Source organism: Emys orbicularis, chromosome 10, assembly GCF_028017835.1.
Source record: "Emys orbicularis isolate rEmyOrb1 chromosome 10, rEmyOrb1.hap1, whole genome shotgun sequence".
NCBI classification, from domain to species: Eukaryota; Metazoa; Chordata; order Testudines; family Emydidae; genus Emys; species Emys orbicularis.
In genome coordinates this window covers 78,935,534-78,961,430 of record NC_088692.1, presented here as the reverse complement: position 1 = coordinate 78,961,430, position 25,897 = coordinate 78,935,534, and the positions used below count along the sequence as shown (strand labels likewise).

General features: G+C 48.2%; 1 protein-coding gene across 1 annotated transcript in view; it reads right to left on the bottom strand.

The window, feature by feature from the left end:
• Positions 1-25,897, bottom strand: part of CHD2 (chromodomain helicase DNA binding protein 2) — a 78,598-nt gene that overhangs the window by 7,911 nt on the left and 44,790 nt on the right. Inside the window, exons 16-34 of the mRNA XM_065412342.1 lie at positions 25,085-25,275; positions 19,608-19,796; positions 18,583-18,745; positions 18,023-18,175; positions 16,919-16,990; positions 15,114-15,263; positions 14,018-14,166; positions 12,523-12,619; positions 11,549-11,641; positions 10,793-10,966; positions 9,430-9,605; positions 7,323-7,364; positions 6,382-6,521; positions 5,325-5,463; positions 5,028-5,178; positions 3,720-3,842; positions 2,699-2,827; positions 1,857-1,997; positions 247-381 (exon numbers count right to left, since the gene is read on the bottom strand). Coding sequence (XP_065268414.1) covers positions 247-381; positions 1,857-1,997; positions 2,699-2,827; positions 3,720-3,842; positions 5,028-5,178; positions 5,325-5,463; positions 6,382-6,521; positions 7,323-7,364; positions 9,430-9,605; positions 10,793-10,966; positions 11,549-11,641; positions 12,523-12,619; positions 14,018-14,166; positions 15,114-15,263; positions 16,919-16,990; positions 18,023-18,175; positions 18,583-18,745; positions 19,608-19,796; positions 25,085-25,275 — 2,607 coding nt within the window. The remainder of the gene's footprint in view (positions 1-246; positions 382-1,856; positions 1,998-2,698; positions 2,828-3,719; positions 3,843-5,027; positions 5,179-5,324; positions 5,464-6,381; positions 6,522-7,322; positions 7,365-9,429; positions 9,606-10,792; positions 10,967-11,548; positions 11,642-12,522; positions 12,620-14,017; positions 14,167-15,113; positions 15,264-16,918; positions 16,991-18,022; positions 18,176-18,582; positions 18,746-19,607; positions 19,797-25,084; positions 25,276-25,897) is intronic.

Here is a 25,897-nt window from a genome sequence, read left to right as displayed (position 1 = left end):
AGGGGTTCACTGTTAAGCAATGTGAAGTGCACCTTTCCTTCCAGGAGTGGAGTGTACTGAGTCTATAGAATCCCCAAAGGCTGCTTGCTTAGCAGTGGGGTCCAGGTTAGGGTAGTTAGTGCTGCTCAAACCCGGGCACTTAGGCAAACGAAGCCGCAGATATTCATAACTTACAGGGGTGTTAGTGTGCCAGGAAACCCCAGAGCTCCCACTGTTGTGCCCTTGTCTCCAGAAGAAGATACTCACTATGCTGAACGTTTCCTGGTCCAGGTCATCATCCTCATCTTCTCCAATGGGGATGGGCTCACTCCCTGCTGTAATGTGGACAGGACCTTGAGATCGCTTCCCTTTGCTTCCAGACTTGGTCTCGCTACCTTTGGCCTTGAAAAGAACAAAATGACAGCCCTTTGACAGTGAGCCGAACCTGGGGATTCTGCATGGCCCACCGTGAAATCCTCTGTGACAACTACCATTGGCAATTAATAAATGGCATGCGCCTCTACAGCATCTCCCTCCCAAAGCTCTTCAAGTGCTTTAGAGTCATGAACGAATGAAGAGTCACATCACACCTGTGAGAGGAAACTGGAGCACAAACACACCTGGGCCAACGTTTTCAGAAGTGGCACCAGTGATTTGGGGTCTGTACACAGGGAGAGGTTAAACTCGCCTGTGAGGGACTGCACTGGAGAATTAGGGTCACACAGTGGGTGCATATCTTCTGGGAAGGGTAGACCCCCTCACATGGCCTGATATTTAGAAGGGCCTGAAATTCCACTATAAGTCAGTGGGAACTGCACATGCTCAGAGCCTCTGGAAATCAAGGCCAACAGCTCTTCAGTTGGGCACCCCAAATCGCTGACTGCTAGTGAAAATGTTGAGCTTGCCCAGGAAATTGGTGCAAGAGCTGTCAACAGACCCAAAGTCTCAAAGCAACTGATCCTGAGCTTCAGCCTCAGCAACTATCATTTCTCCCTTATTCCTATTAACAGCTGAAGGCCATGCCGCATTTCACTGGGAAGGGGACTTCCCCTAGATTTGAAATAAGGTCTCAGCTTTGACGTAGGACATAATACACTAACATTTGGTATATACCGCAAGTACCCCAAGTCATTACTATGGAGCCTTTCACCTATGCCTAGTCTGAATCCAGCCCATGGCAGCAGTGACCCAATGTCCAAGGGGCAAATAAGTTACGTTTCCCACATAGCCTGACACCTGTGCTGACAGACTCAATCCCTGCCAACATGGGAACAGCCAAGATATTATTTCACGGCCCCTGTGTAGGTTGGGTTATTATGGATAGATTTGAAGTCCAGAGCAATCCAGACACAGCCTGCCAACATCAAGACTAATTAAAGCCTTACACCCTTTGAACAATAAGCTCCAAACTCTTTTCTCTCCTTTTCTTGATGCCGGCCATTCCGGGATACTCTTCTGTTTGGGGATAGCGGTCTTTTCAAGTCAGTCTGAAAATAGCTCACTCCCTTTCACACTCTATACTTAGTTCCCAACCCACAGAATAGGTCACCTTTTCCATTCTTCACTGCAGGTATCTTTTCTCTCCTATTCAGGGTAAACACTCACTCCAAAAAGTTCTGGAGGCTAAGAGGCAAAGAGCCCTCCCCAATGCTCACTAGTAAAGGATGCCCTAGCATTCTTTCCCATGGGGTCTTTAGGAATGTCCAATCTCATAGTGTGTCCATCTCTGCGAATATTCCCTGGAGGGACTTCATTGCCCTCTCAAACTGCTCTCCTTGATAGGCATTGGCATGTGCAGGATTTGAATCTGAAATCCTGAATGTGATCTCCAGCCTGTAACTGGTTTCTAAAGGTTACATGTAAGATATGCCTGGTACCTTCTCTTTCTTATCCTTTGTTTTCTTTTTCTCTTTATCGCCTTCTTTTTCTTTCTTTGTGGTTGACTGTTTTTCCTTGTTCTCTTTGTTCTCTTTCTTCTTCTGTTTCTTTTTCACTGGGCTCTTTTCCAAGCCATCCTCCTAGGAAATTAGTCACAGACTCAAACATCGTTCACAAAGTCAGAGCCCCTCACCTCAGACACATTTTACTCTATAAACCTATGTCCTGCAAGAGCACCTGATTCTTGCTGCTCATTCAAACTTTTCCTAGCTCTGATTAACCTAAGCAAGTCCAAAGCAGCAATCTGCCCAACCCCCACAAACCCTGCCTCTAAGGTTATTCCATCAAACCGGCATCATTCTGCAGCTGACTAGCAAACTGCAGCTACATATAACACTCCCTAATTTAATTTAGCTAGTCAGTAGGCTCATCTCTTCAAGGTAGATATTGATCAGAAGCATTAAGAAACCTTTAAATTATGTGCAGAGCTACTCAAAGAGAGGGTTTTCCAAGACCAAAATTATCTTGGTAAACTCTGGCTTCACCAATGGCAGGTTTTCTGAGGAGGACAGTCTCCAAGCTAACAAAGGCTGAAAGTGGCCCATTTTGGAGCCCATCCACAATGCTCTGAACATTGGCTTAATGAGGTGGGTGGAGAAGGCCTCACCACCTCCTATGTTCCCAAGCAACTCAGCCAGGCCCCTATTTCAGTTTAATGCTCTGCAGCTCCCCTAGTGGTTGTTTGGGGAAGTTGCAACAGGTGCTTTTCAAGTGTAGTTTCTGAAGCACCAACACAGTTCAAGCAGCTTTGTAAAAGCCCCCTCCACCTGGGTCAACACACCTTGACTTCACCCTCTTCTGACTGGTTGTCCGAGTGCCGAGGAGAGGACAGGTCATTTCCATGCTCATCTTTGACTTTGGGAGCTTTGTTCTCTTTCTTCACACGTGGTTTCCTCTTCTTCAGTTTGGTCTGGGGAAGAAGAGAAACCAGTTAGGGCTTGAAAACCACTTCCTGAAACAGAAACACCATCTCTCTTCCTCTAGGCAGTAGGAGTCCGTTTGGAGCACTAGAAGATCTAATGGGCCATGGGAAATGACACTGAGCCACTAACTAGAATTACAACCTCCATCAGAGGGTCCCATTTTGGCTAGCAAGAGGAAATCCATCTGAGGTTTGAAGGCTCAAAGGACTATTCTGAACACACAGAAAATTAGTACGAGTGAATTGCTGGCACCAAGCAGCCTGGTGACAGGGCAAATGAAGGAGAGCTGGTGCCTGCTGCCAGAGGGTATTTAATGTGACACCTTGTCACGGAGTGTGGGGGGACACAAGGCCCTGCACCCCCGGCTTCCTGCGATTCACCATGACTCTCAGCCAGCCAGTAAAGCAGAAGGTTTATTTAGACGACAGGAACACAGTCCAAGACAGGTCTTGCAGGCACAGCTCCAACGCTCCTTGCTAGTTGGGGCATTCAGCATCCAACCCTACGTAAGCCATAATTTTTCATAAAATCTGTGCACATCGCTTTAGAGTTCACTTCTGTTTCTGACAAGTGACTTGGTAAAATGAGAATCATGGAATCCTATGTATGATGCTCAGTGTCTCACACATCAAGCACACTCAGCTTACAGGTAAAAAGATGCCCTTTTCTAAGTGACAGACCTGCCAAGTTAGCCTGGCCCTAGGATCTGAGAACCAAGCCCCACCAGCTCTAGGTTCAATGGAATGAAGGGGTCAGACTACAACACAGCCACAGTCCGTTCAAACAGAATATTTAATGAGCTAGAAATGCAGGAGGTAGTTTCCTTCTAAGCAGTGTCCAATGTCCCCCCTAGGAGCACTCAGCCATCCCCTCACTCACCTCTTCCCCATCTTTCACAGTTTCCTTCTTCTCCAGATCTTTCTTCAGCAATTTCAGCAGATAATCGACACGGGTCTGGAGCTGCTTTCCCTGAGGCTTCTTATCTGTCTCAACAGGTAGGATCTTTGATAAAAACAAAACATCCACATGCACCTATCAAGCCTTGAAGTGAGCACACAAGCACTAGTAACAATCTCCTCCCTAGCATCCAGCAAGGGAGTGAGGAAACCTCCTCAGCTTCTCAGGGGAACTGCCTTACCCTGGTCTCCCAGGCACAAAGTCCCAGATCCTCAAAGATATTTAGGTGGCTAACTCCCATTCATTTCAATGGGAGTTAGGTGCCTAAATCCATACGAGGATCTAGGCCAAAGAGCTCCCTCAAAAGTCTCCTCCTTTCATAAGGCAGCATGCAGAATTCTACCAATTCAAGTGTGGGGGGAGGGGGCACCCCCATGCTGGTATTGAAGTGACAGGACATGTGTGAGCACAGTCTGGTAGGAACTTCGATTGCTGCTAGCTCAGATTACAGAAGAACTTCTCCAGCGAGCAAGCAAACACACTGCAAAATACATCAAGAAGCCTGTGTTGCAACAGACACTTTGCTCCCTTGTTTTGACAAGCCGAATTTATTTATGATATCGTTTTACAGTAGGCTAGTACTGCGTAGCATATTTGGTAAAAGTAATGAATCATTAGTAACTTGAGAAAAAAGCTATTTCTGTAAAGTTGATTTCACTGGTTTGTGCCTTTATAAACAGATAAAAATGGAGCGCCGCTCCTTATCGCTGTTTTCTTTAAACAACTAACTGGTCTGACTGTAATTTACGTACAGCAATGACTCAGCCAGGGCATTCGTGTTGTGAAGTGAGGTGAAGCTGCTGTCTTCGGGGTGAGAATCATCAGCGCAGTGCGTTAGGCAAAGGCAGAATTAGAGGGGCTCCTCTGTACCACCACTGCAAGGAAGAGATTCCCACGACTGTGTCTGGGATGCTCGTTTCAGTTTTAAAATGCTATTCTGAGCATCACACCTGAGGGCGCTCATTCATACCAGGACACGACCTGATTTTTGCTAACAACATCTGGGTCTGTCAGCAGTGACATTGTCTGAGCTCAGCATTAACCATGGGGGAAACCTAACAGAACCAGCATCAATACATTGGGAATGCAGCATTCCAGAGAGGTCATGGTCATTGTTTTCCTGGTTGTTATTATTGTTTTAAGTGTGTACCAATATAAACATCCATTTTTGAGAAAGCAAACGTTCTCCCTGAGCCCTGGAACTAAAGCGAGCAACACATGATGACCTACCTTATCAGTTAACTTCAGTTCTGGGTCCGTTTTAATTAGCTCCCAGTTTCCATAGCCGTGTTCATAAATTCCCAGCAATAAACGAGAATCATCCTCCACTCCCCAGTCTACATCAAAATGAGCAGCTTTGGCGCGGCAGGTCAGGCAGTACCTGAAGGCATTTCAAACATGAGAGAGGTGGTGAGGGGCTTCTTTCCAACACTGTGGTATCAAAGCAAATCTTCAAACCCAGGCTTTTCTTTTGCCAGCCCAAAACCCCAAGCGCCTTGCACTTTCCTCCTAGTCATGCCAACTCACTTCCTCTTCTCCTCCGGGTCCGTGGGAATGGATTTGTGCAGCATTTCAAACTCTTCTTCATGCTGGATGATGGATTTCACGTTGACTTGGACACCAGAGATCTTGAGGGTAGGACCCCTCCTTTTCCCAGGCCCTTTCCCTGTTCAACAGCAACAAACATTTCAGCTGCAAGCACTTTGACAGAATGAAAGAGACGCTGGAAAAGGCTCAGATACATTCAAGAGCTTTACATTCCTCCCACCATCCTCTGTTTACATCTAGGGCTGGCTGCTAATGCTCAGGTAGATCCTGAAAAGCAGGCTCTGCTTTCAAAGAGCGGTAGTGAGTGATTCGTTACACTCCAAGCCCCTTCCCAAGTCATTTTCTTAATTACAAATAAATCAACAACATTGGAGTTCAGCCACTTTAGCAGCTCAGTTCAGCCCAGGTCACGCAGAGACTTAATGGCAGAGTTGGCAATAACACCCACGTCTCCAGATTCCCCGTCTCCTGTGCCAGCCACCAAACCACCCTGCTTCCTAGAAAGCTAGAGCATGCAGAGGCAACACACAGGGCTGGATGTTCCTCAAGTCTTGGAAGTACGTGCAGGGTATTTACCCAGTGCTATGGGGGCACTGGCTGGCTCAGAGGACCGATAACTGCAGGTACAGGTATAGTGCAGGGTACATGTTATTGGTTTGATTCCAATCCAGGAAGCAATCCAGTCTGCTGGCTGCTTCACAACCTAACATGAAACGAGTTGGTGGTCGTAGCCCATGCCTTAGAAATCCCATGTCCACCAGACGCTAACAGTTCCAACTGACACCCTTCAGTCAGAGCAGAAGACTCACGGCTTGGAGGCTGGAATAGCTTTCTCACTCTTAGAGGTAGCTCCCTCCAGGTCACTAGCAGAGGCAGCATGGGTGAAGTTTGTACTGTTCTTTGGCTAACAGACTACAGCCTCCAGTGCTGCCAATCTGGTGTCCCATCTCACCCAGAATGGGGATGGTTCCCATCAGCACTTTGGCCCATCAACACCAAGAGGTTAATGAAATCTGCGCCCGTCCCTTTCACTTACCCTCACCGGGGTTTTCTTTCAGCTGCTCCTCGTATTCCTGCATTGCCGACACACAGCTGTTGTGAATAAGTTCCCCTAGACGTTTCAGATCAGCTATGGACTTGTCCACCAGCTCAGCATCGCGAGCAATGCACTCCAGCCTGAGAGGGAAGAAAAGAATCGGGAAAGAATCAGACTCAACACCTGGCTGATAGCGCTGCTCAGAGACACAGGGCCTAGCCGGTCTGCTTCTTTCAGGTGTCTGAAGCTTCCCAGATCAAGCATATCACTTTCAATAGCATTTGCACTGCTGGGCATGGAAATACTTTTTTTAAGGAACTGGGATTTTTGTGTGTGTGTTAACTTCAGCTCCCCGCTACCTAGGAGAACCAACACATCTACGCCTCTGAGCTGATCTCTTTTATTGGGACTCCTCAGGTTGCTGATCCTTTTCTTGCCAGGTAAATAATGGTTTTAAGACCACTTGGAGCAAGACCCATATTAAGCTTTGGTACCTGAGAGTTGCAGGATACCGCAAGAAGCAGTGATCACATAACAGGGGACTAGTCTGGGACAGGGCTGCTTTGCAGAAGATGACACCATGTGTACCCTGCTCCTGAAGCGTTGCGTAATGCACTAGGCATGCGCGGGGGAGGAGGGGAAGAGGGGGCCTTCAGCTGAAACATCCACCAGTGGCAATCATCTGAGACAAGATGGACCACCTGGCAATTCCTGTGTCTCCAATGGCAGCACTTGCACACCGTTCACCCTGAATATGACAGACCAGTCAGGCTTTGCCCATCGAAGAAGCCTATGCCATACTTGATGCCTATCAGTTAATTGTGCCTAGGGGTAGAGCAATGCACAGAGATCTTCATGTGGCTATTTGTGTCTCCTGTTTACTAGTGCAGCAACTAGCCTATATGCGATTGTTCTCAGGATCAGAGCCAGTTTGCACATACCGTTCGAGTGGAAGCCCAAACTTCTTATAAGCCTTGATAAACCTAAGCAAAAAAGAAAAGCAAAACAATCTCAGTAAAAAGGGTCCTAAATTACAGCTGTATTTAAATACATGGTGATACATTTAATTGGCTCGTCCCCTTTGTCAATCCAGTATTTCATGTCCAAGGTCTAAGTCGCTCCCAGGGCTGTTGTGAGTTTTAATTCATTAGTGTTTGCAAAGAGCTTTGAGCTCCTTGGCTAGAAGGAACTGGAGAAGGACAGAGGATGACTCTTAACCCTGGGCGCCTGTCATTGCAAAAAAAAAAAAAAAAAAGTGGTCGGGGGGGAACGGGGGGAGTCATAATTTTAGTAAATTACTGATGGAGGTTCAGTTTAAAAACCAGCAACTCAAAGATGAAGGGAAGTTGGTTAAAGCTCAAGAAATCCCCTTTACCATCTCTGGCCTAACCTCTGGACACAGCCTTAGGATGCAGGCGCTTTGCTAAGACTGAAGAGATTAGAGGAAGTTCTATCTTGGAGAGGGCAAGGACAAAAACTGGCTTGGAATTGCACGCGTCAGCTGAGCTGAGAAACGTAATGCTGAGGGAAAGAGAAACTTCACTACCCTGACTTATGGCACCAACTCTTTTAGGGCTACTATTTTTGCCCAAATATATCAACATTTGCTTTTTGTTTAAATTTAAACGGCCAGGAAACTTTTCTTCTTTCAGGTGAATTTGGTGCTCCTGAACGAAGCCAGTGGGACAGCACAAAGACAGGAGTCCTTGGTTTCTCCATGGAATGACTACCAGCCGTTCCGGCCTCCCGCACACCCCCTTAGCAATGTACCTTAATGCTGAATTCAATGGACCCACTCAGTCCACCTGAGATTACTGATGGAGGCTGACGATTTCAGGAGCAATTTTTGTGAAACAGGCACTTGTCTCACTAGAACCAGACTAAAGATCATCAGCTCGTTTCACACAGGCCTAGAAAGGCCATTGGCAGGTGGCAAAGCTGACAATATACAAGTTCAGAGAATGGCTGGAGCCAGTAAAGCCTGATTTCGCCCCTAATTCTTCTGTTACAACACTAAGTTAATAAAGCACCAGGAGTCCTGCCATTGTCATTTAGAACTGATTAAATGTCCATGGCACAACAGCATGAGCATGGAAGATCCCCAAGAAATGGAAGTTTTGGGGAGCCAATAGCCCCAGTCCAGCAGAGCACTTCTTCACTTGCTTAACTTTAATCATGTAAACCAGGGGTGGGCAAACTTTTTGGCCTGAGGGCCACATCGGGATTGCGAAACTGTATGGAGGGCCAGGTAGGGAAGGCTGTGCCTCCCCAAACAGCCTGGCCCCTGCCCCTAAACGCCCCCTCCCACTTCCCGCCCCCTGACTGCCCCTCTCAGAACCCCCGACCCATCCAACCCCCCCTGCTCCTTGTCCCCTGACCGCCCCCTCCTGGGACCCCTTGCCCCTTATCCAACCCCCCGGACCCCACCCCCTATCCAACCCCCCCTGCTCCCTGACTGCCCTGACCCCTATCCACACCCCCACCCCGACAGGCCCCTCCCGGGACTCCCACACTTATCCAACCCCCCATTCCCCTCCCCCAGAACCTCCGCCCCATCCAACCCCCCCCTGCTCCATCCCCTGACTCCCCCCCCAGGACTCCCTGCCCCTTAATCCAACCCCCCTGCTCCCTTACCTTGCCGCTCAGAGCAGCATGTCTGGCATCCGCACCGCCTGGCCGGAGCCAGACATGCTGCCGCGCTGCCCTGCAGGAGCGCGCAGCCCAGCCACCCAGAGTGCTGCCCGCACGGCAGTGTAGCTGCAGGGGAGGGGGCACAGCGGGGGAGGGGCTGGGGTTAGCCTCCCCGGCCAGGAGCTCAAGGGCCGGGCAGGACGGTCCCGCAGGCCGGATGTGGCCCGCAGGCCGTAGTTTGCCCACCTCGGATGTAAACATTCTATCTGACCTGACCTCACTGGGACCAGCCACGGGCTCACAGTTATGCAGGTGCTGACATGCTTTGCTGGAGCAGGGCCCTACCCTAGCTGTGTCGGCGTCTGCGCAGAATTTCCGAACGTGCTCATCTAGCAGTCTCCTGGGCTCAGCACTGACCTCCTGATTTCAGCATCAGTAAATCCTTCCACCGTGTCTTTCCTAACGCTCCGTGGGCGCCCTCGGCGCTTCGGCCTTTTATCGTCGTCAGTATCGTCCGTCTCACTCTCTGATCCAGATGACCTGTGTATCCTTCTCTTGGATTCAGCATCAGAATCACTGTCATTTGCCTGAGCCTGAACGAGCCAGAAGGACAGCGCTAGGGTAACAAGGGCTAATTTGCAACCTCCTTCAACTCCTCCCTAGTGGCGTGGGCTGGCAATGCAAATGCAGAACCTCTCGGTGCTTATTCTGAAGTAAGGCCAATCAGATCAACATCGGCGTCATCCCCTCTTAGAGGAACTTCCCTTTCCCCACCCCTTGAAGTGCCTGGATGCCCAAGGCCCCAATGTATTTGCTCATCCCCTTTTGACAGATTTCCAGACAACAATGCTAAGCTCCTCATTTGGAGCATGCGAATGAAGCATGGGTTCCATGTGCTAGTGGAGTTTTCTTGCACAGCCCTATTGCTAGAGGATTTGAATGCATCATAGCACCTAGACCAGGGGTGGCCAAGCTTACTGACCCTTCGAGCCGCATACCACAATCTTCAGAAGTTCAGAAGTTCGACTGCTAGAGCTCGAGGCTTCTGCCCCACGGGAAGCATCTGCCAGGGCTTGGGGCTTTAGGGGCAGGTGCGCCCCATGGGGCTGAAGTCCCGAGACCCCCTTCTTCACTGGTCAGAAGCCCCTATCCCACCACCCTGCTGCAAGGCAGAGGTCCTGAGTTCTCCCCTTCCCCCAGTCTGGTAGGTGGAGAAGGGGGGGCATGGGGGGCTCCGCAAGCCACACTAACTGTAAAAGAGCCACATGTGGCTCACGAGCCACTGTTTGGCCACCCCGACCTAGACAGTTAACCTGGAAAGGGTACTGTCTCTTCTGGTTGTGAAGGGACAGGTTAGGTTTAAGCATTAACAGCATGGTGAAGTGTGAAGCTTAGTGAGGAGATAGGAAAAAAAAGATCCAGGAAATGACCTACGAGGCAATCAAAAATGAACTCCAGTCTAGTCCCCACCACTCAGTTGGCTATTTTCCCCTGTGCTTCAATCTGTTACTGCCACCGGGTTTCAGCATTTATTGTTTTGAAATAAAGCACAAGTAGAATTAGAAACACCACTCCTGGACACATACCCTGCACTATAGACTCGGGGCCTAATTCGTACTCCGCATGGCAGACTTATGGCCTATTCTGTACTTTGTTCCAAACTAGCAATAGGGGGGGGGAAATCAAAATCCCACAAAATTGTTACTAGGCAAAGACCCTCTTTCCCACCACTAGCCTCCTGCGGCCTGTTGTTTCCCAGCTTCCTGAGGTAGTACTGTACCTTTTTAGTGGAGCTGCGAATTCTAGGCAGCATATAGATTTCTTCCAATTCCTTCTGTCGTTCCTCCTCCTCCACTTTCTTCCTTTGCTCTTCAGGAATAATATCATCCCAGTCCCTCTGGGACCTCTCATCCAGCTCAGTCTCTTCCTCCTCCATGGTTGCAAAATTGGCTACCTTATAAGCAAAAGCACACCCACGGGATTAGAAGCTCCCCGTGATAACGTCACCAGAGATACGTTGGTCCAGTCTCAACTTCTTTCTCTTGAGGCATTTCCCCAAGAAATCTGTCCGTTAGTCATTCTGTTCCTGTTGTCTGTCATCTCTTCCAGCTATTGGCCATCGAGTAGTGCATGCAATTTATAAACTTTGGCTGGAGCCTTTGCTAGATTAGCATTTCAGTTCCCAAAGTTAGGAAGTTTAAGATTTTCTTCCCCACCACCAAGATCATTTAAAAACCTATACACACACATTTCTTTAGTGCTACCCACCCACCAAACCTCTCAGCCCCTCTCCTGCTGGTTGAGGACCACCTGCTTCCATGCACCTTGCAAAGGGTTTGGCTTGTTTGGCTAAAGCCTGACCCCATGAAGACAGCATGCAGGGGCACTGTTGGCCAGTTCTGTCCCTTCTCCTGTCACCGACCTTACAAACAAGGTTGGCCTCGGCAAAGACCGTTCATAGACACTCACGACCCTACTCTGCTGGGATTCAGTCCCTCTTACTCACTGGTTCCTAGGAAATCTATCTGCTTTGTACCTTGAATTGAGACAGCAGCTCATCTGTGGCGCTCGAGGACACTTCGTTCTCTCGTGTTTCAGCCAGGCGTAAAATCTCATCAATATCCATTTCCTGCCACTCAGGAAGAAATTATGATACAATCAGAGGACGCACAACAACAGAAAGGAAGGGGGGGCTTCAAGGATTGACTTGTGAGGTGTGACTGCTAAACACGCATCGCTTGGATAAGTGAACAAGGGGAGGTGGGGGAGACAAGTTAATGGGCTGCATATAATGATGAAGTGTCATCACTGAGGAGGACAACAGACTATTTAGCTGGTACAAGAGGGTATGAAGAGGAATGATGGGTGAGGCTGAGAAAACAACAACCTGAACATCAGGAAAAAACTCCCGACTGCTATCTTTTCATTTGTGGAATCGTTCCCTGCAGGGACATGGCTGTGGGCCACTGCATGGCCCATTAACAGGGCTGTTCAAAGCATTCGGTAACATAATGTCAGAAACAATCCTGCACTGGATGGGGAAGAGGTGACACACTCTGACTCCTGTGGAAACTACAAAGGAAAGGAAAGCTGAAAGGGACTAAGAGGCGCTGGGATGAAGAGGACTCGCTAGGCTCTGTTACAATACACTAACTCGTTATTCACAGAGCTACAGATGTGTGTGCAGAGGGCTGATGGGGGACAAGGTTCTACCACTGAAACCCCAACCATTTCTTTCAGGAACCTGATCAGAATCTCCACAGTCAGTCTGTCCCATCCCTGCCTCCCAAGTCCATTGTTCTCTCCCTTCAGCTTTTCTGGAAACTTGAACTTGGTGTCCCATGGCAGGGGTCAATTTGACAAACACTATTAACTGAACTGCTCTCTCTGATCCACAGAGCAAGTACAACAGAGTCAGGACAAATGCCAGTTTCCCCATGCAGTACTGCCAATGAAGTGAAGTTCATGAAGACCATCAGAGCACAGCTAGGTTATTTTAATTGTAACTACCTGCGGCTCCGATTCTTCCCCTTCAAGCTCCTTGAAGAGATCCTCAGCTCCAAACTTCAGAATAGCTGTCAGCTCCTCTTTGTTGAAAGGATTTGAGCTGCAAAAAAGTAACAAAGACATAGTTGACTCTCAGGAGCCACCAAGCCAGCCCTGCTGTTTCACAGCTGCTTTGCTACGGTATAAAGACACACCTAAGCCTCCCACATTAGGCCAACATTGTGATGTAAGTGCTCAACCCCGCACTAAGAAACGCCTTGCGCTCTGTTCCTGATCTCTCCCCCTGTTCTGTCAGGGGTTAGAAGCGCTGTCAAGGCAGCATGCTCCATTCCCAGGGAAAGGAGGGCAGCACACCACATGACTCAATACCGAGCCACATGGCCAATCAAGCAGCAGTGTTGATGGGCTCCAAGGAAGGGATTCCCATGTCCTAGAAGGATGGCTAGCTTGATGTGTGGCCTCAGGAATATATCAAGGGGGATGAAGTGGGGAAGAATGGAGGAACTCTTGAGAGCTTTAATCACACACAAGGGAGGCCTCTGGAAAGGCGGGGGGAGAGGAGGGAGGACGGGGGGGGGGGGGGAGAGCGACACAGGGAAAGATACACTTGCTGAGTAAAATTCACTACAAAGTTTTAATACTGACACACAAAACCCAGAATCTTTCCAGCCCTGCATATGCATCTGAGTCAGTTCTGGGTTCCCATACCTTTATTGCATTGGTATCACAAAGCACCTACTACTGCACTGCAGGAGTAAAGTGGGGAGACCCACCAGTCTGCAAAACCCGGCAGACTCCCTCTGTTCTTCCTGAAACCTGCACGTGAAATGACCCTTCCTTCTACACGCTTCCAGCTATATGGTCTTTCACCTGAGGCACCAGGAACTGCAGAAGTTGACTAGAGCCAAATGGTCCCCATGGCCATTTTCTCCCTACAGCACGAGCTGCAGAGTGGAAGAGACCGCAGATCACAATATTAAACCCATGTTTAGGTGACGAGCCAGGAAAAGACTCCAACTGATCCTAGTTGGTTACAGCAGTAGAGCCAGCATGAAAAAGAGACCAATTGCGTGGGACACTTATAACCTACTGTCAACTTCTTCAGATATCAGTGACCTTGGGGGCCTTGTAAGAAAAAAGTGACAGCCTCTAAAAGGAGGAAAAACAGGCCAAAGACCACGCTAGGAGAGAGGGGTAATAAACAGAAGCGGAAAAAAAGAGAGAAAGGGGAAAAAAAGAGAGAAAGAGAGAAAGATGGAATGAAAAACAGAGGAGACTTCAATACCAGTTCTTTTTATTTTCTTGCTAACTTTGGCATCCCATATAGTTTCCATACTAATGACTGCATGAGCCAAAGTTAGTGGTGAGCTACCATTAGTAGGTTTGTTTTTTTTGCTGGCCAACTACACTATCAACTAATTACCCAAGTCACCACGAGAGTGACACTGCTTACTGTACATACTCCATCTGATGCTCTCCTCCCCACTTAGGCACTTACTTGGATCTCCCAGAGTTGTTATCCAGTACAGTACGGCCTGTGGTGTCCATACGCTGGATCACCAGGTGATCCAACACCATCTTTTTCTTGGCCCTTTCGATGATCTCCTCTTCCACTGTCCCCTTTGTGACTAAGCGGTAAATGTTCACCTGCAGGGCAAAGAAAAAGCAGAGCTATTTTGTGGATCTGCAACATATAATCCTGCCTAAATTACAATGCACCCTGTGCTAGTTAACAGAAGGTAGCAATAACCTGTCTGCATGGTCCCTTCTTGCAAACATATATTCTGAATGGTATATCTGAACCCCTAATCCAACACGCACTACCCCGTGGGAATAGCTATTCTCAAGAGACTTCCAGCCTCACCAAACTCACAAGAAAGGCTGCTCTTGCCAGATCTCCAGCCTGCTTTCTAGATCAGAGGTTCAGTGACACCTCAGAAAAATATTGTTCGTAGATTTTAAGGCCAGAAATGACCTTTATGATCATTTAAGTCTCACCACCTACATAACACAAGCCAGAAAACCTCAGCCAGTGATTCCTGCATCAAGCCCATAACCAGAGTTTGAGATAGAGCAGTGTGTGTGTGTGTGTGTGTATATATATATAAACAAAGAAACACAACAGACTCACAATAAAACTACAGATGGAACACATGCCTGCTCTCTCTAAGCCTCATACTGGCTCTATCGATAAGCTTTTAGGCCTCCCAGCCTTGACGATGTCCCCTGCTTGACGCCAATGCCTGATGCCAGAGTTGTGTGCAATTTTAGTTATGAAACTAAGAACCGTGTGAAATTTGCTTTGTTTCGTGATTAACGCAATACCCAACCCAGATTCATGAGCCTACTTAGAGAATCCAGGCCCTGGTTTCCAGCAAACTTGGGCTGATCTGGTTTTGCATCGCAGTTTTCCAGCTTACCCTGAGTTTCTGGGGAACCTGAAGGATCATAAAGCTCAAGCAGAAGGAATACATTTGCAGAGCCCACATAAGCCGGACATGCCCTGCTCTGCAGAGTCCTGACACAGATGCTAATGCTACAGCATATGACTGGACTGAATCATAGAAAAATGGATCCAAGGCTGCTCTCCTGACCTGTTTCTTCTGTCCAATTCTGTGAGCCCGAGCCTGAGCCTGCAAGTCATTCTGGGGGTTCCAGTCCGAGTCAAAGATCACCACAGTGTCTGCAGAAGCCAGGTTAATCCCCAGTCCACCAGCTCGTGTTGACAGCAGGAAACAGAAGTCCTGCATACAGTGACAAGATACCTGTGTACAGCATTGCTCACACAAAATGATCTCAGCTGCTTAAAAACACACACGTGCAAAAGCCAGTGAACTAATGCAGGTTACAATATATCCTACAGGGCCCATCTGTATGTGTGGCCAGGTCAAGGGAGAGGAAGGTCCAACTGAATGCAAAGTTTAGGAAGAATGGAGAGGGTCTGGGAGTGGGGGTTTATTAGAGATAGAGGAAGTTCGGAGTCGTCACAGGACAGAGAAAAGAGACAGAGTTTGAAGACAGTTTGGGATAATGAGGTGCTCAGAGCAGGGGCAGCGTGTGAGAAGGATCTTCCTCTTTTGTAGAGAGATGGAAAAGAAAAGCAGAAGACAGAGAACTTGAGCGGCATAGTGAGAGAAGTGGAAAGAGATGCAACAGAAAGAAGAAATCCCCACTCCATCCATTTAAACAGTCCTCGTATTAGTAATCTTGGGGGATACTGATGGGTATCAGAGTGTGATGGGCGGGGGCCCGTGGCAGCCATCAGCATCTCCCGGGCAGAGGAAGGCGTAGCTGGCAGACGGCAGCACATGTAATGTGAGTTGCAGCTAGTGACAGAGACGTTAGGACGCTGAAGGGGCGGGCGCTGCTCCAAGATCAGCCCAGCAGGTGCCGCTGTGGGCAGCAGAACGCAGAAATGGCTTTGGAAGGAAGGGCACCTTGGGCTTGTAGCTTCTGAAGGTCAAACTATGGTGTGTACTGGACCCTCAGGACAGCAGCAGGCAAACACGTGTGCATGTCACTGGCACTTCTACGGGGTGATCGGCCCCACACAAACCAAAGCCTGCCATGGACTCTGCGACTCACTGCCTGGGCAGCAGGACAAGGCCAGGCTGCTGAAATAACAGGGCCAGGCCCTCCTTGCTCAGGCAGTCCTCTCTAGAGTCCATCTCCCTGAGAATCCCTTTCCTCCCCCACAGTGCCAGCTCCCTTGCTCGCCTGTCTGCATTGCAGTCTCTTTTTTTCAGTCTTATTTTTCCCTAAGCTTCCTGCTAACACCAGGCACCTGGGCCTCGTCTCCTTTTGTTCTTTACTATCTGCTCAGTCAGCTCTGGTTTTCCAAGCAAAGTCACGTTTTTTCAGACGGCTGGATTGCCTGAAGCACAAAGCAATCAAGTGGCTCACGCCTGGTAAGAGTGAGCCAGCGAGTAAGCCCAGATGGGAGGGATTACAAGGCCGTAAACCCTTTGGTCCCTAAGCCTCCACTGCAGCCACCAGACACCACTGCCTGCCTCCACTTCCAGCAGCCCTTTCCTCTGACACTTCAAGTGCAGAGACCACCTCACGTTCCAGCCTGTGCAAGTCATCGCGTGACCGCTTCACTCCCAGGTCCAAGGAGGGGGAACGTCTAAGGGGGTTCAATTCTTGGCAGATTCTTTCTGGGTCTGATTTTCAGGCCCCACCCTTTGTAAGGCATTGGGGCATTTCACACGCGACACAGATGGCCACAGGATACAAAACATGCCACTGCCATGTCTCTAGACACAGCCAGAGCTCCGTGGGGACGAATGGCAGCTGTGGCCGCGCTGCAAACTCGCACAAGCTCGAGCGTCCCATCCCATTCCCTTCTGAAGCTATTTTCCCTCCAGCAGGACCCCCCAGGCCCCCTCAGCTGTCGTACCTCAGAGCCTTCCGCGTTGAAGTGATCCAGCGCTTGCTTTCGGATCTCCCCTTTGATCGAGCCGTCCAAGCGCTGGAAAGATCAACAATAATGATAGAAAGAAAGAAAGTAAAGGAACCCTGAGGAATTGCTGCCCCAAAACTCTGGGAGCTCCAATCTCCTGTCCTACATACCCTTCAGCGTGGAGCATTTAATCATTAAAAATAACTGCTGATTAAAAATAACTGCACTGCTTTAACCTGCTGCGCCGAGGGGGAGGGAGGCGGGGAGCATGCTTAGGCAGCAGTCACACGGTGGGGGACACTTCAGCTCTCATTACAGGCTCCCAGCCAGGATCTCTGCATTTACAGTCCTCTCTGGAGCTTATCAAAGGATCAAGGCTGAGGCAGATGCCTGGAGGAGGAAGGGATGTTTTGCAAAAGACAGGGCTTTATTTATTGTGCTTTCGCACGTTTAAAGCGTGCCCCTTGTAGCAACCGCCAGGCGCACGTACAATTCTATAAAAACAAGGCGTGGATGGGCTGGCGAGCCAGCCTCAGCCAGAAAGAAACGGAGCTGATATCAAAGCTACGCTGATAGGGTGGCCAATTCACAGCCCACCTCAGGCAGAACACACGGGCTTTACGGCCTAGCCTGATGGGCTTTGTCACACCAACAAGGGAAGCCAGCTCCAAAGCCGAGAGCTCTCTGCTGAAATCACCCTGCTATCAGACTCAGAGATGTTCACACCTCGGGACTTTTAGCAAAAGTGCATCTGCTCAAAAGACAGTGCCTGGAGCAAGAGCCATCTCTCTGATAGCCAGAACCCAAACCACACAGCGCTTTAAGGATCAATACCCACACACCGAATTCTCCCCTTCCGTAGATGTTCACCTCACAAATGCACCTCTCTCTCATTCTCTTGGCTTGCTCAGCACTTAGAGGAGCAGGAATGCAGGGAAGCTTCCCAGTTATCATCAGTGCACTTTGCTTTAGAGCCTTATGTAGTTGGAGCTACCAGCCTCAGGGAGACTGAGCACTTAAATTGCTTACGTCCCCTCAGTGCTCCCCGATTTGAACTTTCGAGTTAACCCTGAGTGTGTGCTTACCACTAACCCTCCTCACCTGGAAAGGGTAGTGCTTGATAGCCAAGTATTCTGCCAAGATGTCCAGCATTCTCACCATCTGGGAGAAGATCAGGACTCTGTTACCCCTCTCACGCAGCCTGGTCAGCAGTTTGTCCAAGAGAATTAGCTTTCCACTGCTCCTGATTAGAGACTGAAGAAGTAACAGTCATTCCAACAGATGCTTCCAGCCATGCCCTGTATGCTCTGTACAGACCGACATGCAGCACAGCAGGCTGCCCTTGTTCTTCAAGTCCGGTTTGTCCCAGCATTAATCCAGCCCCATCACAGAGCTTTACAGAGCGGAAGCCGCTTGACGGAGACTAAACCATCAAACGCGATCTTACGCTGTATGTTCATCCTATTCTAGACAGACACGAGGCCACCCCTAACCGGGGAGGAAGGCTGGAGAAGCAGCGGCTTGGCTGTGGGGAGGAGTTAGGGAGCATGTCCAGGGGACAGAGGCAACAGGAACTCTGCTTGCAAGATATTGTTTTGGCATGGAGGCAGGAATGGGGGGAAATAAAGGGAAAAGCAATTACCCGCCAAACAACTACCCACCATCAGCATCTCCATGCCAGTCTCCCTTTCGTTTTCTTCCGGAGGTTTAATGAGATAGCAGTGGTTGCAGCACTTTTTCAGCTCCATCACGATGTTAAGGAAGCCAGACGTGCTTCCTCTTGTCCCCTTCGAGAGAGCCTTGTAATTTCTTGTCAAAATCCACCTGCAGGCAGCAGTAGGCGAAACAAAATCCTCAGGTCAGGCCCTGTCATTTCACTGGGGGACAGTGCAGACTGGACTCTCCAGAGAAACTTTTAGAAACAATTGTGCCTGGGCGGCAGTTCCCCTCTCTCTCTCCCCATCTCCTTTTCCATCACATGAAACTCTGCTTACTCCTTACTTGAAATCCCAACCCTCCTCCTTCTGGGACATTATTATTTAATATTACAAGGCACCATGGTTGTGCACAGACCTTTACAGAAATAAGACAGGCATGGTCCCCACTCTGGATGCTGACAAGATAAATTACATCATCACTCCACTTTAAAAACAAACCACCCAGTGGGGTGAATTGTAGCATCTCTTTAGGCCAGTGGTTCTCAACTCGCGGCCCACTGGCCCCATGCGGCCCAATTGGCACACAGCTGCGGCCCAGCTCAGCTGTGTGATAAAGGCAGGCCCACGCGGCGAAGTCCTGGCTTGGTCCGGTCGGGGCTGCCGGCCTGCCCCACGTGGCAGGGGTCAGGGGCTCCCAGCCAGCGCGGGGGGTCAGGGTCCTGGCTGCCGCTGCCCTGCCACCCAGCCCCTGCGGCCCAAGTAACACTGTGGATTGCATATGCGGCCAACAATGATAAATAAGTTGAGAACCACTGGCCTAGGGACAGGAAACACACAGGCAAGATGCTGTACCATCTTAGTCTGCTTCTCACCAGAACACCCCCTCCACCTCCGGAAGGAGACTGCCACTTATGCTGCATCCCACAATGGTTTGGGGATACAGAACTACGGCCACCAGACACACCAATGAAGTAACCCATCAAACCCGTTTCCACTGGGCACCTTCAGTAACTCAGTAAATGCCTTACTTATAATACTGCTTCTGCAGGGCAGACATTTCCACCCGGAGAATCTGCTCCACTTTGGCTGGCAGGGATTTCTCCACATCCTTCTTCACCCTGCGCAGAAGGAAAGGCTCCAGGACTTTGTGAAGGCTCTGGTAGCCATTCTCTCTCCCTTTCCCATGATCATCTTCAAAATCCTCCCAGAACTCAAACCTGGTGGTACAATTTAGGAGTGGTGGATTAGAAGGCCTCTTAACTACCATCTGCTGTGTTTACACTGACACAATGCCAGTCTGCTGAGGACCTCAAAATGCCCCACAAGCTATTTATTCTGCACCCCTGTGAGCTACGTAAGCGATCACCATTTTACAGGAGGGGTAAAATGAAAAAGAGAGATTAAGGGACTTGCCCAAGTTTACAAAACAAATTGGTGGCACAGCTGGGAATAACACACTGGTGTCCTAGGTCCTTGCTCCAACCACTGTCTAAGCTGCTGCCTTCATATATAGCCTAGATCTCAGGAACAAAGGGCCAGGCCTTTTTTATCTATAACAAATATCCTACACCGGGGAAACAAAAATGGGATTATAGGATCAACACTGTTAATGGTCTCTGGTTCTTTGAGAAAGGAGCTAGAACAGCAGTCTTTGAGTAAAAGGGAAATTCACTTCAGTGGAAGCATCATCAATAAATTTATATGGAACTGCAGGAGAGCCACTGTGTTAACAAAACTGTCCCTCTTCAGAAGGCAGGGCTAGACCAACCACAGCTGGCTACAATAGCCACCATTTGGAAATATTTTTATGGCAGCTATGGGTGGTCATAGCACACAAAACATAAACACACTTACGTTTAGGAATAAGGAGTACAATGAATAAACATGGCAAAGAAGCTTTTCGAGAAAGATGATAATGGAAGATGGTACGCTAAATCCATCGTTCCTACCAAGAACTACATTTTATTCTGGAAAAACCAACTACCACCAAATCTGTTTTTATCAAGGACTCTGGTAATAATTCCCCGGTTACATGGGGGAATTGCCCTGAAGTAAAATCGTGGAGAATATGTAACATTAAAAAAAAAAGGGGGTGGGGGGGAGAATTCTCAGTTGAGGCTTAGTTTGGATGTACTACAAAAAGGAGCAGCTTCAAGCTGAAGAACGGCTTGATATGGGGAAATCTTTCCTAACAAGAAGAGCAACTAGACAATAAAACAGTCACCAAGAGGATATGGAGACATCAACAATAATTTCGAGAGAGATTAGAGAACACGCTTTGGAGTAATAGCAAGGGGAATGCCCAGCACTACGTGCAGAAGTGAGGGGTTGATAACCTTCACAATCATCCTGCACAAACTTATAGAATCCCAAGGTGTTCCTTGCCCATTTGACACAGTAAATAGCAACAGATCTCGTTAACAGGGACATCTTGATCAGTAGAAGTATTTCTTCTGTGCCTCTGAGTTTTGGAGGTAAATATGAACTTCTGTACAATATGAAAGTGTGTTATTTAAAACAGAAGCAGACAATGAACATTCATAACGTCTAGATACCTTAGCATTTGAAGATACTGATCTCCTTTTCACATCTTTGATTTTAGCTCTAGAACCTAACAATTATCTACACAGTGAATTGTGCAAGCCATGTCTCTGCTTGCCTAACCTCTCTAAATCATTCTGTCTTTTGTATTTCTCCCTCACTCCATTTTCTTTAACCAAGAATGTAATCATTTCAAAGCATGTTGCTACTCTCAGATCACTGACATATATTATACTGAATGAAGTCAGGTCTTCGCAATACTGCCCTGTAATCCCTTCCTTCTAGCCCAAACTTCTCCCCTGACTTTAAGTTTCTCTCTGACTCCACCTACTATAAAGAACTCAAAGACCCCCACCCACCACAATTCACCCAGGAATTTAAGGATATCATCAAATCTTTCCCCAAACAACTCCAAGAGAAACTCTACAACTTCATCTCCCACAACCCCCACCCCCAGGGATCTTCTACATGCTTCCTAAGACACACAAAGAAGGGAATCCAGCCAGACCCGTTATATCTAGCTGTGGTACTGTTACTGAAGGAATATTAAGACTTATAGAAACCATCCTCAAACCACTCACCACACAAAGGACCAGCTTCCTCCAGGACATAACCAACTTCCTCCAGAAACTCTGCAACATTAACAACCTCCCTCAGAACATCATCCTTGCCACCATGGACGTCACCTCCCTATACACCAACATCGATGTCACGATGGGCTTTGCTGCCTGCCTCAAATATCTACAAAACAATGGAAAACACTCAGATATGCACTCCAAATGTCACTAAACTCATCCATTGCATCCTCACCCAGAACCATTTTACATACAACAGCAAACACTTTGTCCAAACCACAGAAACAGACATGAGTACTAGGATGGTTCCCCAATATGCCAACCTCTTCTTGGGCCACCTTGAGGAAGAATTTCTGGACAAAGGCACTACAAAACCAATGATACATGAGATATGTCGATGACATTTTCATCCTCCGGACAGATTATCTAAATTTCCTCATAGACTTCCACCACAACTTCAACCACTTCCACCCATCCATCAAGCTCTCTCTAGATCACTCCCACACCACCAGCATCAACTTCATGGACACCATGGTCAGCTTCAACAATAGAGCCCTACAGGTAACAACATACAAAAAACCCACGGATCACCACACTCACCTTCACAGATCCAGTAACCCCCCCAAACACACAAAGAAATCTGTTATCTACAGCCAGGCCCTCAGACACCACAAAATATGCTCCGAGGAGACAGTCCCGGGGGACACACCTTAAACTCAGAACTGCCTTCACCAAACAAGGACATTCCACCAGAGAAGTAGATTGCATCCAGGAAGGGGGTCACCCAAATACCCCATGAGAACCTGCTTTAATACAGGGGAAAAACCGTCCAACTGCACACCCCTAGTTGTCATCTACCACCCCATGCTGGAACACATATGGGGTATCATTAAACAGTTACAACCCCTATTCAATAGGGACCACATCCTGAAAGAAATCTTTCTTCAACCCCCTCTTCTGGTCTTCAAACCCCCAACCTCATCAGAAGCAAATTCCTCACATATCAGGACTCACCAACTTAAAGTGGCACCAGACCCTGCCAGAACAACAGATGCAAAACCTGGAGACACCTCCACTGCTACAACTATCAATACCACCCCCAACACATCTTTCAAGATCCATGAGTCCTACACATGCCTATCACATGTGGTGTACCTCATCCAGTGTACTAAACATTAAATAACCACTATGTGGGCAAAACCAGACAATCACTGCACTCTTGAATGAACTCACACAGAAAAATGATAAAAGACAAGCATGATTCACCCGGGGGTGAACCCTTTTCACGAAACAATCACTCCATATCTCACCTCTCAGTCCTCATCCTCAAAGGAAACCTGCACAACACCTTCAAAAGAAGAACCTGGGAACTTAAATTCATAACTTCACTAGATGCTAAAAACCATGGTCTTAATAAAGGCACTGGATTTATGGCTTATTACAACAATCTGCAACCCACTAGCCCCCTTTTTTGTCCTATGACTGCAGGGGTGCTAAAAGGCCATTTTACCTTGAATGGTCTCTTACAATGTGCACTAATTACTTATGCTAAACAATCTGTTGCGCCTGGCATTTTCCTGTGATGCTGGAAGTTCCTTTCCCAGACCTGAAGAAGAGCTCTGTGTGGCTCGAAAGCTTGTCTCTCTCACCAACAGAAGTTGGGCCAATAAAAGATATTACCTCACCCGCCTTGTGTTTCTAAGCCATCTGCTACCAACACACCTCATATGTCCTTAATACTTTACCCCACAGATTCCGAACTGTACACAGGGTAACAGATTGGTGAGATGTAAATGCTGTGGGGGTATAATGTGTCAGCAGTTTAAGGGCCTGATCCAAAACCAGCTGAATTAAATGGCAATCTAAACAGTGCACAGAAACACTATGCAACAGTTTGAGACAGGAAGTGAAGAATACCACTTCCATTTAGCCATCAAAATAATTCAGTATCTCAGAACCCGGTCCTTACTCCAGCAGCTTACAATCGCTGTAGCAGGTACATTATAGCTAAGGTTAAGATTCTGTCACAGTTATTTTTAGTAAAAGTCACGGACAGGTCATGGGCAATAAACAAAAATTCATGGGTGCCCATGACCTGTCCATGCTTTTACTAAAAATAAGAGAGCAAGGCTAGGGGTGTGTGTGTGTGTGTGTGTGTGGGGTGGGGGGTGGGGGTGGGGGGGGGAAGGAGGAGGAATGACAGCTGGAGTCCAATAGGGGGGCACTGACAGGCCAAGTCCCCACAGCTCTGGCTCTAGCAGCTGCAATCACAACAGGGGTGTGCGGCCATGGGGGGAGGGGGCGGCACACAGCCCCAGCTCTGGGGCTGGCCGCAGCTGTGGGGCAGGGGCACACAGTCCCAGCTCTAACCCCAACCACAGCCCTAGCCGCAGCTGGCGGAGAAATGGCACACGGCCCCCCGCTGCAGCCCTGGGAACGGTACCTGGGCACATGGCCCCCGCTACGGCTCCCGCCACAAGCCGTGGAGCAGGGCGCACAAAGTCACGGAGGTCCAGTAAAGTCACGGAATCCGTGACGGCTGTGACCTCCGTGACTAAATCGTAGCCTTTTAATTATAGCCAAAGGATCTCCAGCTCTTTTTCTTCACTGCTTCAAAAGGCCTGCATCACATTATTAGCCACAGGGTAAAAGTTTCAAACAATGCCTAAGTGACTTAGGAGCCCACATCTCATTTTCAAAAATGACTCAGACGCTTAGGATCCCAAATCTCATTGAGAGCCAGTGAGATTCAGGCTTCTAAGAGCCCAGGTCACTTTTGAAAATGGGACTATGGCATTTTTAAATGTTTTTACACCTTGATCTTTGTGGCTCCATACGGATCCTCCTCAATTAAAAATCACAGTCTACCCAAAGGCCCCTTATTCTGTCCTTGAGCAATGCTCACGTGGCAGCAGTTTTTGTATATTCTGTAGATCCCTCCGTGGAAAGAATCTTCCAACTAGATTGTGTTTCACAGTTTTGAAATTTGCTTTTTTTGCCCCCTCCATTATTTTACTGTCTCATTCACTGGCCTCCTTTTTTTAATGGAAGCCTTGAAAATGGTTTGAATGGTTGCTTAAAACAGGCGTTTGGCTCTTTGGATGTGGCCCTCCCAGAAGACAGTGACGGAGGAGTTGTCTTACATTACCCAGCCCGCCTGTTGCCAACACAGTTTACCTCCTTGCACCATTCATTTACCTCTCAGCCCTTGCCACTTTCCCTCTTCATTGTGTTTTCCCCCTCTGTGACTCTCACCCATTCAAGTTTTACTCACTTCTTTCTGTGTTTTCCAAAACGAAGTCATTTCATACTCCATGTCTAGTTAAGAGATGGTATTTGACAATGAACACATACTGGTATCTTTTGAAGTACACAGTAAGGAGGCTTACTTCTCCGGCATGATAAAGTGCAGCAGTGACCAGAGCTCTTTGAGAGAATTCTGAAGCGGGGTCCCAGTGATCAGGAGCCTGTGGTTGGACTTGAAATCAATCAGAGTTTTATACAGCAAAGAGTCATCGTTCTTCAACCGATGGGCTTCGTCCACACCCAGAAAGGCCCAATTAATGCTGCCCAGAACAGTCTGGAGCAAAAAAACAAAACCAAAGGACACACCAGATCAGACAAGTGTTTTATGTTCATTTCTCTGTGGGCCTGACGTCAGCTGTGTAGTGTTGCAATAATTGCATTCCATTATGTTCTATTCAAATTCTTATACTGCACCCATCGCTGTGGTGTCTGAGCACCTTCTGTTTTCAGTGTGCTTAACCAAGAAGCATTTCTTTTGGCGACATGCCTTTGGGACAAGCACACCACACCAATTCTGGCTCCACTCAGAGGTGAACAGAAACATTTACAAGCTAAATGCCCCAAACATATTTCAGCTAACAGATGGATTTTAAATCGACCATTTCTTCTTTTTAAATTCCTAAACCCTTCCCTATTCCACATTCCTCTTCCTTTAATCCACCCCCCGCCCCCATGACTGCAGAGTCCCTGCTGTGCTCACAAGCCCCAGCATGCACTGTGCTGGGGAAGCATCAACACCAGAGCAGCTAATCTGCCTGTGGGGATAAAGCAGTGTATTCACCACTCAGTATTTTTTTTTTTCAAGTTCTCTGTTCTCACACAGGATTCAGTGATTCATTGGTAGGGCCTCCTGGCACACTCCAGGCAGCTCTCTCTTTCTGTAAGTGTAAAAGCCA